This window comes from Podarcis cretensis (assembly GCF_951804945.1).
Source record: "Podarcis cretensis genome assembly, chromosome: 3".
NCBI lineage: Eukaryota > Metazoa > Chordata > Lepidosauria > Squamata > Lacertidae > Podarcis > Podarcis cretensis.
The window spans coordinates 125,241,689-125,256,923 of NC_137172.1; the positions used below are offsets into that span (position 1 = coordinate 125,241,689).

The following is a 15,235-nucleotide window of genomic DNA, read 5'->3' on the forward strand; positions in this document are numbered from 1 at the left end:
TCGTGAACTCATGAAGATGCAGCTCATCTGAATTTACATATTGGGGAGTGGAGCTCCTCACAGTGTTCCTGCTTTGTTCAGGAAGCTTGCACTGGGTTTTTTGGTATAATTTTGCTTTGGTGCTGTCTTCTAAAGTGAAAATACAAATAGACTCTGGTTGTTGGTTATTTCCTTAACTCTTGCGCCAAATGTGACAGTTGCTGTAAGGAAAAACTTTACTTCTCTACTTTTATCGTCAGTGCAGAAGTTCTAAATGTGCTTTTGCCTTTGTCAGCCCTTTAAAGTGTTTTCAAATCAAATCTCTCCTATATTTGTTATGGCAAAGCAAATCTTAGATAACTCTGAGTTTATATAGAGGTTTAAATAAATGGTTTGTACCAGGAATGACCCTTTTCTGATACATTATGAGGAATGGTTGAAGGAGGCGGGTATGTTGGCCTGGAAAAGAGGAGGCTGAGAGGAGATATGAGAGACATCTTCAGATAGCTACAGGGCTGTTCCATGGAGGAGGGAGCAAGCTGTCTGAGGCTTCCCTTCCTTCAGTGCAGGGCTATAGCTTGTTATGAATATTTTAGGCTCCTGTAGTCAATCTCTCTTCTCATCCCACTGCCCCCCTGTTCTTATCTTTACTAGGAAGTTAAGAAAGAGACGGACTCTCAGAATGATGATTTGCCAGTCAAGAAGGAAAGGCATGGAAATGTTGCCAACCTTGTTCAGCGCATGAGCACTTACGGGCTTCCAGCAGGAGGATTCCTGCCCACTTCCCAGTCTAAAAGCTTCAAGAGGAGTATGCAATCATTTCCTTGATAGCTAGATAAATCTCTTGTTAAGTGGTGATATCATTGGGGTACTTTCAGATCACGTGCAAATAGGTCTTGCAGGTTGTTTTCCTAAATTATTTCAGAAAAAATAATAATGCAAGGATATCTGTTTAATATATGATAACATTGTCACTCCATTGGCAGGTATTATACCGCCCTCTCAAACCATTATAATTCAAATACTGTCATACTTTTCTTATTCACATGTTGACATGTTTTTTACATTTATTTTTTGAATTCAGCTGGTGGAAGAAGTTGAAATCTGATCACAAATTCTAACAGCCATGCCCCACTGCTGTACAATTACTACAGGAAAATCCTTTTGTACATGCTGGTAGTTAGATAATCATTAACAGGATCCTGGTAAATGGGCTCCTAGCCTGATACAGCAGTCTCTTCTTACATTCTAGACTCCAGTCATTTTCCATCTGCTTGGCAGCACCCAGCAAGGATATCTGCATTTTCCATCATGTTTTCTATTGAACCGTTAGCAGAACTCTTCCATGCCACTCCTTCTGCTCTTAAGTGTGTGTGGTGCCGTGAGAATAGTCCTTAAGAGATCTTCAGCAAGTTTCCCAAATGTCTCTACAAATATCCCTTCAAATATCTGCATTTGGCCTGTATTAGTGCTGATATCAGGAGGTATTTCTCGACATTGTTCTGAAATGCCTTCCTCCGGAGCCTAAATAGGTATACCTCATGACTAGAGGATAATGATGATGCACAAATATGGCTCACTGAATGAATGCATCTTCAAATGACATACAACTTTGCAATAAGAGGGTAGAAAATTTCCCCTTTGGCAGTATGCTTGTGCAAATCCTTAGAGGGATCCCAAACAAACATGTTTGTAGGCACACTTTTAGAAGATCATGAACTTGTTTCATTCCATTTTCAACAGATACATGGATTATGCTCTACATTGTGGAGCCTTGTAACCAGATACTATGTGCTGCAAGTATCTGCCTGTTCATGTGGATTTGCTCAATTTCTATTGAAACTGCTGTCTGCTAACTCATCTTTAATGATTTTAAGGACACCCATTTCTGAAAATATTTATGTGTTCCGCTAATAAACCAATACATAACACTTCCTGTATTTGCACTTGAATAGCTGCAGTTAGGAACCATTGTTTACACGCAGCTTCAGCAAGTGCAATGATAAGTATAGTTTCTTTTACAGATCTGTTTAATTTTGGTTCCAAATGCAAGTCAGGACACAATTGATTGAATGAGTTCTGTGTTCCTTTCATTGTTAAATGCCCTGTCAATTTCAAGATGTCTCCTAGCCACCATCTTGAATTGAGAGTCCCTTGCAATTCTCAACATGTTTAGAAATGAGTAACGAAACTAAAATGAACACCTGTGCTACGTTTCAGCATTTACAAATGAATTTCAAACTGATCCACACAAAAATTGCTTGTTCTAGGCAACCAGAAAGAAGGCATATATATAGGATAATTTCCAGAAGGTGTCGCTACAAGGAAGAGTTTACAAGCACCTGCTTCCTGCTTTTAACTAACTGGTTTATCATTGCATGCAAAAAGAACAATTCATCCTTTGGGGACATAATGACAAATCACCGTTAGTTTAGGACAGGAACCATAAGGCTTGCTGTTGCTTGTTCACTTAACATTCAGCCATGGTGTACATATAGACCACAAAGCCTGTGCTATAAACAATATGTTAGGCTTTAAGCTGCCATGAGAGACCTTGATCATTCTATAAGAATGCATATCTTAATGACTTAATTCCAATATGTAACATATAAAATTGTTTTTAAAGGTAAACTTCACTTTGAGTTAATTTGTTTCTCACTTTCAACAGAATCGAAAAAGCGGCAATGTAAAGTTCTTTTTGAGTATGTTCCTCAGAATGAAGATGAGTTGGAGCTCAAGCTTGGAGATATTATAGACGTTAATGAAGAGGTAAGCCATTTTACAGAATTATGGGGGATAAAATGAAAGTTGTTTCTCACAGAAAGAAATAACTGAACTATCCACATAAACATTGGGAAATTAACCAAATGGGATAGTCAGAATGAAGATGTCGACAGTTGAAGATAACCTAGAAATTAGAGGGTTAGAGTACTTTGGAAGTATGTAGTATACATAGTGAAATAATGAGGAAGCTAGATTTGATAAGAGGAGGATGTGAAGCTGCGTATTTTATAAAACAAATAGACTTGACTGAGAAGGTGGTAAGGGGGTTCTGTCTGAAATGCATTTCGGGATATAAAACGTCATGGGAAAATAATGGAAATAACTTGCTTAGTGTTCAATCGTGACAGATTCCAAGTACTTGGCAAAATGCAGGAAGCACTTGTAATCTGTTTAAAATCACCAGATTGGATAATTCCATTTCTACATCCTCAGGAAGATAAATTGGAACCCTGCAAAAAACCTCAGGCTTATCTATATTATTTATTTAAGACATTTATATACTGCTTGATTATTCATATTTCTAAGCAGTTTGCATAAAAACAATTTACAGAAAATCACACACACAAACTTACCATGAAAATGAACACTAGCTTAAACTTCCTGCTGTAACAATACAACCTTAGTTGTGTGCCTGAAGTTCAGCAAGGAGGGTCCTTGTTTAATCTTAGTAGAGAGGGAGAGGCACAGGCTTCTAGTAGCTCCAGGGGCATCCTCCCCCCATGCAAACAAGAGCCCCTGCTCCAGTTCAAGGCCCATTCAGAGTAGGATAAGCACCCTGTGAGGGCCACAGCCTGGAGGCAGGGCCTAGGGAGAGCCTCCAGGCCCAGGGAGAGCAGCCTGGAGGACCACGTCTGGTCGTGGGCCTGAAATTCCCCAGCACCTGGCTGTTTGCTTCCCCCATACAAGCTTCCGGGTTAGCGCCAGCGCTTAATGGCGGATTTCCCTCTGAGCTCCAGAGGGGGTCTGCTCTGTAGGTTCGGGTCCTGCCGTTACAGCGAAACGGGGACCCTTACAAATCTCAGGTGCGGAAACCTGAGAACAAGGAGACTCGGCGGGCACCATTTGCGCCACCCCAAAACTGAGAAGGAGCCTTTTTAAAGGCTCCGGAACAGCAGCGGGAGTGCGGTGCGGTGCTGAGAGTCGTCTACCGAGCCTGTGGAGTGAAGCCGTGTCGCCATTAGCGGAGAGCGCTGACTTTTTCCAAAAAATTGGAGTCAACAAAAGCAACTACCCGTGAGTAGGATTAAATTGAAAGAATACAAAGGGCAAAAATTTGAAGTAAATTTGGAGTAATTTGAGGAAATTTGGCACCGAAGCGGGAAAGGTACAAAGAGGAAGTCTGCCTTTCCGATCTGTAGATTGCTTAAAACAAAGAGACTTTTAAGCTGCAACAGTAAGAGAATTCACTTTTGGACAATAACAGACCCATAGTCAAAAAATAATCCTTCTCCCGTGGACAGGAACGGAGGGGAGGAAATTGTGTATCTTATTTGCCTGTATGAATTAAGGAGTTTGAATCTTTTACCGCTGTTTTAATACCCTGGGAAGGACTGCCTTGACAGAGGAACTGGCTACAGGCTGTCTGCTCAGCAAGTTAAAAAGTAACCTTTGAATAGACTGCTAAACTGAACCTTCTGAAAGGGATACAGTGTACCCCTGGATTATGGACTGTGTTGCATCTAAATATATTTGAGTAAAATTGATGTTCTGGACTTTTGGGAAACAATATTTTGTTTTAAAATTGGCAAAAGAAATCAGAGACTTCGCCCTCTAGAGGAGACTTGAGTGTTACAATTAAAATTGAATTAAATAGTTGCTGAGCCACTGGAAAATTCCTATGTTAAACAATCTAACATCTAAGTTAGTTCTTGGTATGAGCTTTCGTGTGCATGCACGAAGCTCATACCAAGCTCATACCAAGAACTAACTTAGTTGGTCTTTAAGGTGCTACTGGAAGGAATTTTTTTATTTTGTTTTGACTATGGCAGACCAACACGGCTACCTATCTGTAACTGAATCTAACATCTGTGTGAGTGACCTTGGCTCGGCATGAGAGTGTTTTGAGAGTGTTATGGATGGCAAAGAAGACAGAGTCACTGCAAAAAAGTTTAAGATCTGGTAGACAATACAAAATAGACTTTCCAACACAAAGAAGGGCCTCTACATCCGGAGCTTCAGGAGCAGCTGCTGCCCCACAGACAAAACAAAGAATTATGTCATCGGAAGATGCATTGGCAAAGGCTCTTGGAAAAATTAATGAATCTTTGGAACATTTAACCAAGCAAGGGGCAGAGACAACCAAACAACTTCTTGAAACCAATAAACAAATTGCAGAAACTAATAAGAAGGTAGCTGAGGTTTCAAATAAAATTGATTTAAATACTACAAGTATAAATGAACTTGGAAGGAAGGTGAACTCTAACACAGGGATTATTCAAAAAATAGTGGAAGAATCGGCTACAACTCGGAAAATTGCAGAGGAGGCCAAGGAAATTGCGATTTCTACCCAGGAAAAAATCCCACCGGTTTTTAATAAACTGGAAGAGCACGAACTGACATTGTCTATGATAGATTTGCAGCGGAAAGAGAAAAATTTAAGAATTAGAGCAGTACCGGAAAGTGAAAAGGACAATTTGGTGGACTTTCTCACAAAAGAATTTTCAGAATTTTGGCAACAGGAACTTGAGAAGGAAGAAATCAAGATAGTAAGTGCATTTAGACTTGGTACAAGGCAAAGAAGGAACAAGGCAAGGGATTGCTTGATAACTTTAAGATCCAAAGAAGAAAGAGACAAAATCTTGAATCTGCATTACCAAAAAACACTGCAAATCGAAGATTCTTACGTGGAGATCTTCAAAGATATACCGAAATACATTTTGGACGTGAGAGCACATTACAGAGATCTGGCGGGCCTACTGAGAAGAAATAGCATACCTTTTAGGTGGGAATTCCCACAAGGCCTTTCTTTTAAATATAAAGGAAGGAAGATTAAAATAAAGACAGTAAGTGACAAAGACAAATTTTTGAGAGATCACGAGGAGGACCTTCAGAAAGAGGCGGAATCTGGAGAAGAGCCAACTTCACCAGCAAAAGGAATACTGGATATAGCAAATCTATCATTTGGACTGCAACCTCCGACAGAAGAAGAACGACTACTCGGAGCGGTAGGAGGCAAAAGTAAATAATCTCACCATGGCTCTGCAACTTCTAAGTTGGAATTGTAATGGTCTAAATATACCCCGAAAGAGAAAATCTGTTTTTCATATATTAAAGAAAGAACAACTGGACTTGATTTGTTTACAAGAGATACACGTGACGAGATTACACAGGAAAATACTTATTAATAAAAGATTGGGACAAGAATTTATTTCTTCTAATAGAGTCAAAAAAAGAGGAGTGGTGATATATGCAAAGGAAAGATTGTCACCGAAATTAATGTTTAAAGATGAACAGGGAAGACTTTTGGCAATTGAAATACAAGTTCAAGGAGAGAAATTTTTGATTGTAGGAATCTATGCACCGAATGAGGGGAAATCTGATTTTTTTAAGAAGTTGCATGAGACTCTGTTGGATTATTATTTGTTTCAACAATTGTTTTGGGTGGCATGCATATTTGTGGTATGACAAGGCAAAAATTTATAAAGCATTTAAAAATCATATTGTCAGGAAAGCATTGTATAATGTTTGGATTAAATATAAAGATTTTTTGGAAAATAAAACTCCAAGGTGGTTGTCGCCAATGGAGGCAAAGGCTGTGAAAAAGCTTAATATGGAGTCCAAATGGCCGAAATATTGGGAAATTCTGGAACAAGAAGGGGATAAATTGAAATTGCAGAGTTTTGAGAAATTAAAAGACAGGGTGCGAGACTGGCTTCATTATTACCAAATAATGGAGGCTTATAAGTTGGACAGGAAAGTTGGCTTCCAGGTGGAAAAATCAAAACTAGAAACAGAACTGTTAGAATCCAATACTAAGAATTTGTCAAAAATGTATAACTTGCTGTTGAAATGGAATGCACAGGATGAAACGGTTAAGTCAGCCATGATTAAGTGGGCACAAGATATTGGTCATAATATTATGTTTGCTGACTGGGAAAGGTTGTGGACCACCGGTACGAAATTTACGGCATGCAATGCCTTGAGAGAGAATATTATAAAAATGATATATAGGTGGTACATGACCCCAGTCAAGCTGGCAAAAATCTATCACTTGCCCGATAATAAATGCTGGAAATGTAAGGAAAGTGAAGGTACATTCTTTCACCTTTGGTGGACGTGCCCAAAGATTAAGGCTTTCTGGGAGACGATACATAATGAATTGAAAAAGGTATTTAAATATACCTTCTTGAAGAAACCAGAAGCCTTTCTCTTGGGTATTGTCGGCCAATTGGTGTTAAAGAAGGATAGAACTTTTTTCATGTATGCAACAACAGCAGCAAGAGTACTCATCGCAAAGTATTGGAAGACACAAGATCTACCCACCTTGGAAGAGTGGCAGTTGAAGATGATAGACTACATGGGACTAGCAGAGATGACTGGCAGAATCCGGGACCAGGGAAAAGAGACGGCGGAAGAAGAATGGAAGAAATTTAAGGACTATATTAGGAAATACTGTAAAATTAATGAGTGCTAGAATGACGTGGGTTCAGAAGTTAAGTTGTTTTCAGCGGTATTGATTAAGAAAAAAGAAAGGAAAAGTGAAAATTAATTTGAGAATAAGGGAGAGGATTTGTTGAACTGACAATACAGAAATTGGAATACAGAAAGGGGAGGTATGAGGAGGTCGGGGAAGTTAGGTATATGAAAATAAGGGATTGAAATTATACTTGTTTGTTTGTTGTTGTTGTTTGTTTTTTATCGGTGTGTTTTCTTTTTGTGTAATATTTGAAAATGTAATAAATATCTTTTTTTAAAAAAAAAAAAATACAAGTTGTGGCAAGGTATTGCTGGAACGATTCTGGTGTTACGTGAACAGAGGGACAGGGGACGGGTTTGGTGTGTGTTAGTTACAGTATCCAGCTTGGAAAGGAATCATAGAATCATAGAATCATAGAATTGGAAGAGACCACAAGGGCCATCGAGTCCAACCCCCTGCCAAGCAGGAAACACCATCAGAACACTCCTGACATATGGTTGTCAAGCCTCTGTTTAAAGCCCTCCAAAGAAGGAGACTCCACCACACTCCTTGGCAGCAAATTCCACTGTCAAACAGCTCTTACTGTCAGGAAGTTCTTCCTCATGTTTCCTAAGTTCTTCCTAAAGGGTGAAAGTGGAGACTCCTTCCCGCCAGGACAAAGCAAGTTCCTGCTCCCCTTGCTAGCCATTCCTTGGCCTCAGGCCTTATCTCACTTCTAAGTACTTTGAGGTAGGAGTTGCCAGTGCGGTGCCCACCAGCTGTGGTTGAACTCCAGTTCCCATCATTCCGGATACCTGGGCCATACTGGCTGGGGCTGATGCAACCTGGAATCCAACACTTGACGGCACCATGTTGGTGAGCAAGAGACACTCTAGTCTATCACTTTAAAAAGCTTACAAAACTTCAGCTTTAGCTTTTGGAACTGCCTTTACAGGTGAGTTGATCATCATGACCCATCTGAGCAGTTTTATACATCACTGTCTCCGTGTTCTGATTTCAACTTGGCCACCACAAAATTAGCTTCTTTGTCTCAGAGGAAGTTCATTTTCTGTCCCCCGCTCCCTTAGACCAACCACTGCCCCCTAATTAGAATGTAACTGTGATGCGCCTGATTATTTGCTATCTGACTTAAAATGTAGAACAGGACATTTGTTACTTACTTACCATGAGGATTCCTTCTGGTTAGGTGCATGGATGTATCCAAGATTATATTCTGCTCTCAGGCGCTGGCACAAAACAACTTGAAATGGGCCTTTGATGCTACTCTTTAGCACAGGGGTCAGTACTTTTTTAGGAGGTCCCTCAGACCTTGTGGTGGAGGAGGGCTTCTCTCTCTCCTCCAGCCCCTCCCCTCCCCCTGCTTTCCTACTTCCTCCGCTGCTCTGCCTGCGCTTTGGCGACAGTGGCGGCGCCTCTCCTTTTCGGGCCAGCTTTCGCTGGTGTGGGGCCAGAAGGCCCTCCAAGCTCCAGCCAAAGCCCCTCAATGCCTGTCACGATGCCCACAGCGTGGACATGGACGGAGAGGCCGGGGGGTTGGCTGGCACCAATCAAAGCCCAGCTCCCCCGACGCCCGTGAAAAAAATGCCCCAATAATGGTGCAGCCTGAACAATCACGCTGATCTAAGCAGCGATTCCAGGACCATCTGCGGGCCAAATCCAGAGGGCTGTTGGGCTGGATCTGGCCCGCGGGCCTTAGTTTGCTGACCACTGCTTTAGCCCATTCACGAGGGCTGCATGTGGTTTGCCCTGTTAAGGCTCTTTCTCTTTTTCTCTCCTCTCTGCATTCTGTCTCAAGCTTGGTCGTGGGGCAGAACTGATGGCAGAATCTGCAGTGGAGAAAGCTAGACTACTTTATTTGCTGCCTTCCTAAGCAAATGCAGGATATTAAGCCATTGTTGAATACCAAGGCAGGAGAAACCCTCGCTGTGAGCAACCTGTGTTCTGTTTGATCCCCCAGTGCTAATATTGGATACATATTATCCAATATTGAATTCCTGACGGTCTTCTTTAATTGGCATGTTACAAAAGCTGTGAGTTAATTTTCCCTTTGTGATCATCCTTTCTACAGGTGGAAGAAGGCTGGTGGAGCGGAACACTAAATGGCAAATTAGGACTATTTCCTTCTAATTTTGTAAAAGAGTTGGAGGTCGTAGATGACGGGGAAACCCATGAAGACCCGAATGATGCAGGTAGCGCATCTTGTGTTTGCAGACAATTATATGGTAGGAGAAGAGGGCAGCAGCTCCAATCTTCACTCGTGCAAAATGGGTCAGTGATAAAAACAGTATTTTAATAGGCTAAAGGAAAAAGGTCTGCTATTTTCTGAGGAAATATGTAACAATTTCTGCATGATTTTTTTGCTGTTGTAATGTATGAAGGTGTCAACCGTCAACTGTCATTCTATTTTAGTTCAAAAATTTAAACTAAGTTAAAACAAAAAGTAAAACTTGAAACAAGTCCTAGGTATTAAGGTATAGGTATTAAGACATTTTCCTCCTTAACATTGCTTGTTAACTATTTCCACACATTTCCACACAGAGCCTGTTTTTCCTGACCTGCTCTCACCTGTAACCCCACCAGGGAATATTATTGAGTCTGGGCCTGCGCTGATAGCACAGCCAAAGAAAATTCGAGGAGTTGGGTTTGGAGATATTTTTAAAGAAGGTTCTGTGAAGCTTAAGACAAGATCACCCAGTAATGATTCAGAAGAGAAGAAGCAAGATAAGGTATTTTATTTTCCATGTGTAATTTGTGATGGCATCTTTTCCAAAACAGCAACATTAGTTACTACTCAGCATCTTATGCGTCTATTAGCATTGTAACTTATTTGCTGAAGATTTTTATTCTGTTGAAGAGTTGCTGCTTCACAGACAACCTTCTGCAACAGTTACTGCTGGCGGCTTTTATGTAGAGCAGTGGCAGGCACAGAATTGTTAAATTGCACAGTATCCCACTTTTTGCATTGGGAGAGGAACATCCTTAGTTTCTAGTCTTTGATCGTTACAGGGAGAAGTTTGAAAATGTGACAGTTTAAAAAAATCTGAAGTTGGGATGCCAATCAACTAGTCACGGCCAAATGTTCTCAGATATTACATGAAATGAAAAATGCCCTTCTGTAGGTGGCAGAGCAGCCTCCCGTTTGAATGGCGCTGTTGTGTCCACTGATAGTCAAGGTAAGAGTCAGGGTAGGGAGTCGCGTCTGTGGTCCTCTAAGTGTGCCTGTTGAAACACGTTTGGATAAAATCAGTTCCTGCTGTAGCTGTACTTTTCTCAAGGCAGTTTTGGGTGGGCACTTGCCACATTAGAAGCTGTTGTTTCTCTTCTATACACGTATCACAATAGGCAGATTCACCTCGGGAAGTATATTGGTCAGTAACCTGCCAGGCTTACTTTTGAAAGAGAAAGTGCAGTCTTTCCATATGCCCAGAATTCCTTGGTAGTAAAGCAGTTTTTGTATGTATGATTTCTGATGTGGTAAGTGTAGGTGCAAAGCTGCCTTGAGAAGACCCCCTCACATAGTTGAGGTTTGCTCTCTCTCTCCCCTGTGGGTGTTTCATCATCCCATTCTGGTAGTATAGAGGTTGCTCCTGCTCTGCTATTTGACAGTGAATGGAGAGCTGTCTGTTCTGCATGATTCTCTATATGCGACGCTTACCTTGGTTCTGGTGCTGCCGCCTGTCATTCGCCAATGCTGCTGTTCCCTCTGGGAATGCTGAAGCCTCATCATAGACCTTGGCAGCTCTTAAGGATAGAGAGTGCACCATTAGAACACAGACCAAGCTGGAGGAAGCACATTCGTGTGCTCCATTTGGAGAGGATTAATTCTTAAACTAGCAGCCATAGAAATATAAATGCAAATCCAGATAGCTTGGCACAGAAAGCAGGTACAAATTGTGTAAATGTCTGCATATTACCTTTAAGGAACACTGCTTTGATTCCTGTACAGTGGTACCTCGAGTTACAAACGCCTCAGATTACAAACTCCACTAACCTGGAAGAGTTACCTCGAGTTGAGAACTTTGCCCTAGGATGAGAACAAAAATCATGTGCCAGTGGCACAGCGGCAGCAATAGGCCCCATTAGCGAAAGCACGTCTCTAGTTAAGAACAGTTTCAGATTAAGAACGGACCTCCAGAACAAATTAAGTTGGTAACTAGAGGTACCACTGTAGTAGCATTTTAGTTGGCAGGTGACTGTTTCCAAGTCAGAAACATTGCTACTGTTCCTAAACTTAAGTAATAATTTTCCAAACAAGAATAAAATTATTACCATATGTATTACATTATAATGCTTGTTCTACACCTTGTTGATCATGTGGGCAGGAGCTTTAATTGCAAATTGCCTAGGGACCGTTTTTAACCTTCACATTTCTTGTGTAGCCATTATTTACTCATCCATCTGGACCAAAAGTAACCCAATTTCCTGGTGCAACGAAAACAGAAATTGCAACTGAGGTAGCAAAAACAGAAACAGAAAGCAAACAGAAAGGTATTGTTTTATATTTTCATATTGTTTTGTGATCTTCATGTTAAATCTTTAAAATAGAAGCCATTATTGAAAGGTTTGCTGTTAAGGCTGTGCAAAACTTCAGCAAGCCAGTGTTTTTCTCAAACGCTTCCACGAATTCCTCATTTGATGGATGAATAGGAATAGCTCCCTGTCCGGCTGTTAGTCTACCTCTCTGTCCCTTTACTACCAGCATGATAATGTAGCCCCTCCAACCCCAGGCTCTGCGGGAGGCTTTCTCCTAGCCTGCCACGCTTGATCACGGGAGGCTTCTCTCGGCTTATAGTTTAGCATTCTGCCTCTTCCGTCACCCCTTCCCTCAAGACGCTGCTTTCCTGCTGCCATATTAATCCCCCATCTGTCAGCCACCCACTGCTATTTTCCTAGAAAAAGAGGTGTTGGGACTCCCTTGTTCTCTTAGAATGACAATGGTGCCCACCTCAGAGGTGCCGGAACTGAGTTCCAGTGAGTTCCCACTGAAAAAACGCCCTACAGCTGCCCACCTTCTTGGGCCCCATACGCCATGGTCTCCATACCAATTTGGCAGGGGTGGAGTAAAGCTTATGGGTGACAGAAAAATACCCACACACAAACACAACATTTCTGCTTTATGAGGGTTTCAAGGACAGAGAATATTGCAAGACAATGTATGCAAGCACATGGTAGGTACCATATTTTTTGCTCTATAAGACTCACTTTTTCCCTCCTAAAAAGTAAGGGGAAATGTGTGTGCGTCTTATGGAGCAAATGCAGGCCGCGCAGCTATCCCAGAAGCCAGAACAGCAAGAGGGATCACTGCTTTCGCTGCGCAGCGATCCCTCTTGCTGTTCTGGCTTCTGGGGTTCAGAATAATTTTTTTCTTGTTTTCCTCCTCCAAAAACTAGGTGCGTCTTGTGGTCTGGTGCGTCTTATAGAGCAAAAAATACGGTGTATAAAATCCACATGTTGCATCTTTGTATATCCTCCTTGTTCTCTTTCTTATCCTTTAGCTCACTTCCTCTATCCTTCTCTTTCTCTTTATGACTCAGAATTTGAAGCCACAGCTGACTATATTTTACTTGCTGCTCTTCTGCTACCAGTGGACTCTCCCCCCCCCCCGCCGCCGCCAACTCCAGCTCACCAATCCTTGCTCCCTCCCACTGCTATTTGCCCATCTAACTAGTCTTGTGGGGACATCCCTGATGTTCTGAGGAACCACCAACACATTGTTGCCAGCTAAATGTTAAACAGTGGTCTTGTTCTGGGCAATTACATGTTGGATTTTTAAAGTACATTTGTGTTCAATTACTGTAAATTCAGCATATTTTACTAGCTATTTTGTTGCCACCCATCTCCCCAATGTCCTAATGGTGAGCTTTAAACACTGGCATTCATGCAGCAGGAGTGCGCTGGGCACGCATAATATTTATACTTCTTTTTTCAGCTAAGGAATATTGCAAGACCTCATTTGCCTATGAAGGTACTAATGAGGATGAACTTAGTTTTAAAGAAGGTGATATTATTCAAATAATAAGCAAGGTAAGACATTCATCCATGTTCCTTTTCTGTTAGTTCTAGGCATGCCAAAGTGAAGTTTCAAAGGTTTTTGGATGTTGTCCAGTAAAATTAAGTTTTGAATGCTTAAACTAACAAACTAACAAATAAGTATATTCAGTATTGGACTATTCTTGGTTCATATGTTTTATAAGAGACGCGGGTGGCGCTGCGGGTAAAACCTCAGCGCCTAGGACTTGCTGATCACATGGTCGGCGGTTCGAATCCCTGCGGCTGCCAACCTAGCAGTTTGAAAGCACCCCCGGGTGCAAGTAAATAAATAGGGACCGCTTACTAGAGGGAAGGTAAACGGCGTTCCGTGTGCTGCGCTGGCTCGCCAGATGTAGCTTGTCACGCTGGCCACGTGACCCGGAAGTGTCTGCGGACAGCGCTGGCTCCCGGCCTTTAGAGTGAGATGAGCGCACAACCCTAGAGTCTGGCAAGACTGGCCCGTACGGGCAGGGGTACCTTTACCTTTACCTTTACCTTTATGATTAAGATTTCTGTACATCTGAATTGGAGCCTCCCTATATAATTAACCTTTATAATATATATTTTTTGATTGCTTGGACATACAGCTTGTGGTGATGATGATGATGATCATTCATTAATTGATCTATTAGACTTGTTTGCCATGATATGCATATGTAAGCATTCACATAAATGCTTGTAAGCATATGCATAAATATGCACTCATATGACAACTTGTGCATCAGTTCCTGAAGCCCCAGTTTCTTTAAAGGAAGTGATAATTGCTCGTGGAGAAATGTAGTCTGGACCCAGAGGATGTCAACAATCCTATGCCAGTGACTAACATTCCCTTCCTGAGTAAGTGACTGGCCACCTCCACTCACTCCTGGATGAGACTGTTTTTCTAGAATCATTTCAGTTGAGTTTTAGTATGGTTTTGGAACAGAAACTGCCTTGGCCGCCCTGTGGGATGGCCTCTTCCAAGAGAGGGATGGGGAGTAAGACCCTGTAGATTCTCTTGAACCTCTCAGTGACTTTCAGTACCATTAGCCATGGTATCCTTCTGGAGGTTTGGAGTAGGAGGCACTGCTTAGCTGTGGTTCCACTTCTGCTTGTATGGCTGATTGCAGAAGGTGGTGCTGTTGGAACGTTGATCGAGCCCTTGGCCTTTATGTTATGGGGCCCTGGGGATCTGGTTCTCCCCCCGCCCCTCATGCTGTTGAACCCTCTGGGAGAGGTCATCTGGGGATTTGGTCTGAGGTGTCACCACTATGTGGATGACACCCAGCTTTATCTCTCTTTTTCATCAGATGCAGGTGAGGTGGTAGATGACCTGAATCGGTGCTTGGGTGCCGTAAAGGACTGAATGAGGGTGAACAAACTGAGATTCAATCCAAACGAGATGGAGGTACTATTGGTGGGTGGGTCATCCACCCAGGTGAATGGTATTCAGCCCATTCTGGATGGGCTTGCACTCCCCCTGAAGAATTAGGTCCACTGTCTAGAGGTGCTTATTGATCCAGCATTGTTGTTAGAGGCTCAAGTGGCCTCTCGTAGATAGAGATCTTTTTATTAGCTTTTCTCGCTAATATACCAGCTTCAACCACAGCCAGATGGAAATAGCTTGGGCGCTATGATCACATTTCCTTTAGAGTGTGGGACTGCCTTCAAGAATGGTCTGGAAGCTGTTGTTGGTCCAGAATAGGACCACAAGGTTTTTAACAGACAGGGTGGTTGAGCCTGTTTTGCCGGCCTATTTCTGGGCCCAATTTAAAGTACTGTTGTTTACGCTTTAATGGCTTGGGACCAGGTTACCTGGGAGATTGC

The 15,235-nt window shown here is 42.0% G+C and overlaps 1 protein-coding gene across 3 annotated transcripts in view; it reads left to right on the forward strand.

Annotated features, from left to right (window-relative positions):
* Positions 1-15,235, forward strand: part of CD2AP (CD2 associated protein) — a 41,341-nt gene that overhangs the window by 11,625 nt on the left and 14,481 nt on the right. For 2 of the 3 annotated variants that reach the window (XM_079969854.1, XM_079969852.1), the window contains exons 3-8: positions 638-787; positions 2,648-2,748; positions 9,468-9,588; positions 9,938-10,125; positions 11,779-11,887; positions 13,329-13,423. In XM_079969854.1, coding sequence (XP_079825980.1) covers positions 638-787; positions 2,648-2,748; positions 9,468-9,588; positions 9,938-10,125; positions 11,779-11,887; positions 13,329-13,423 — 764 coding nt within the window. The remainder of the gene's footprint in view (positions 1-637; positions 788-2,647; positions 2,749-9,467; positions 9,589-9,937; positions 10,126-11,778; positions 11,888-13,328; positions 13,424-15,235) is intronic. The other variant, XM_079969853.1, reaches the window with a different exon arrangement.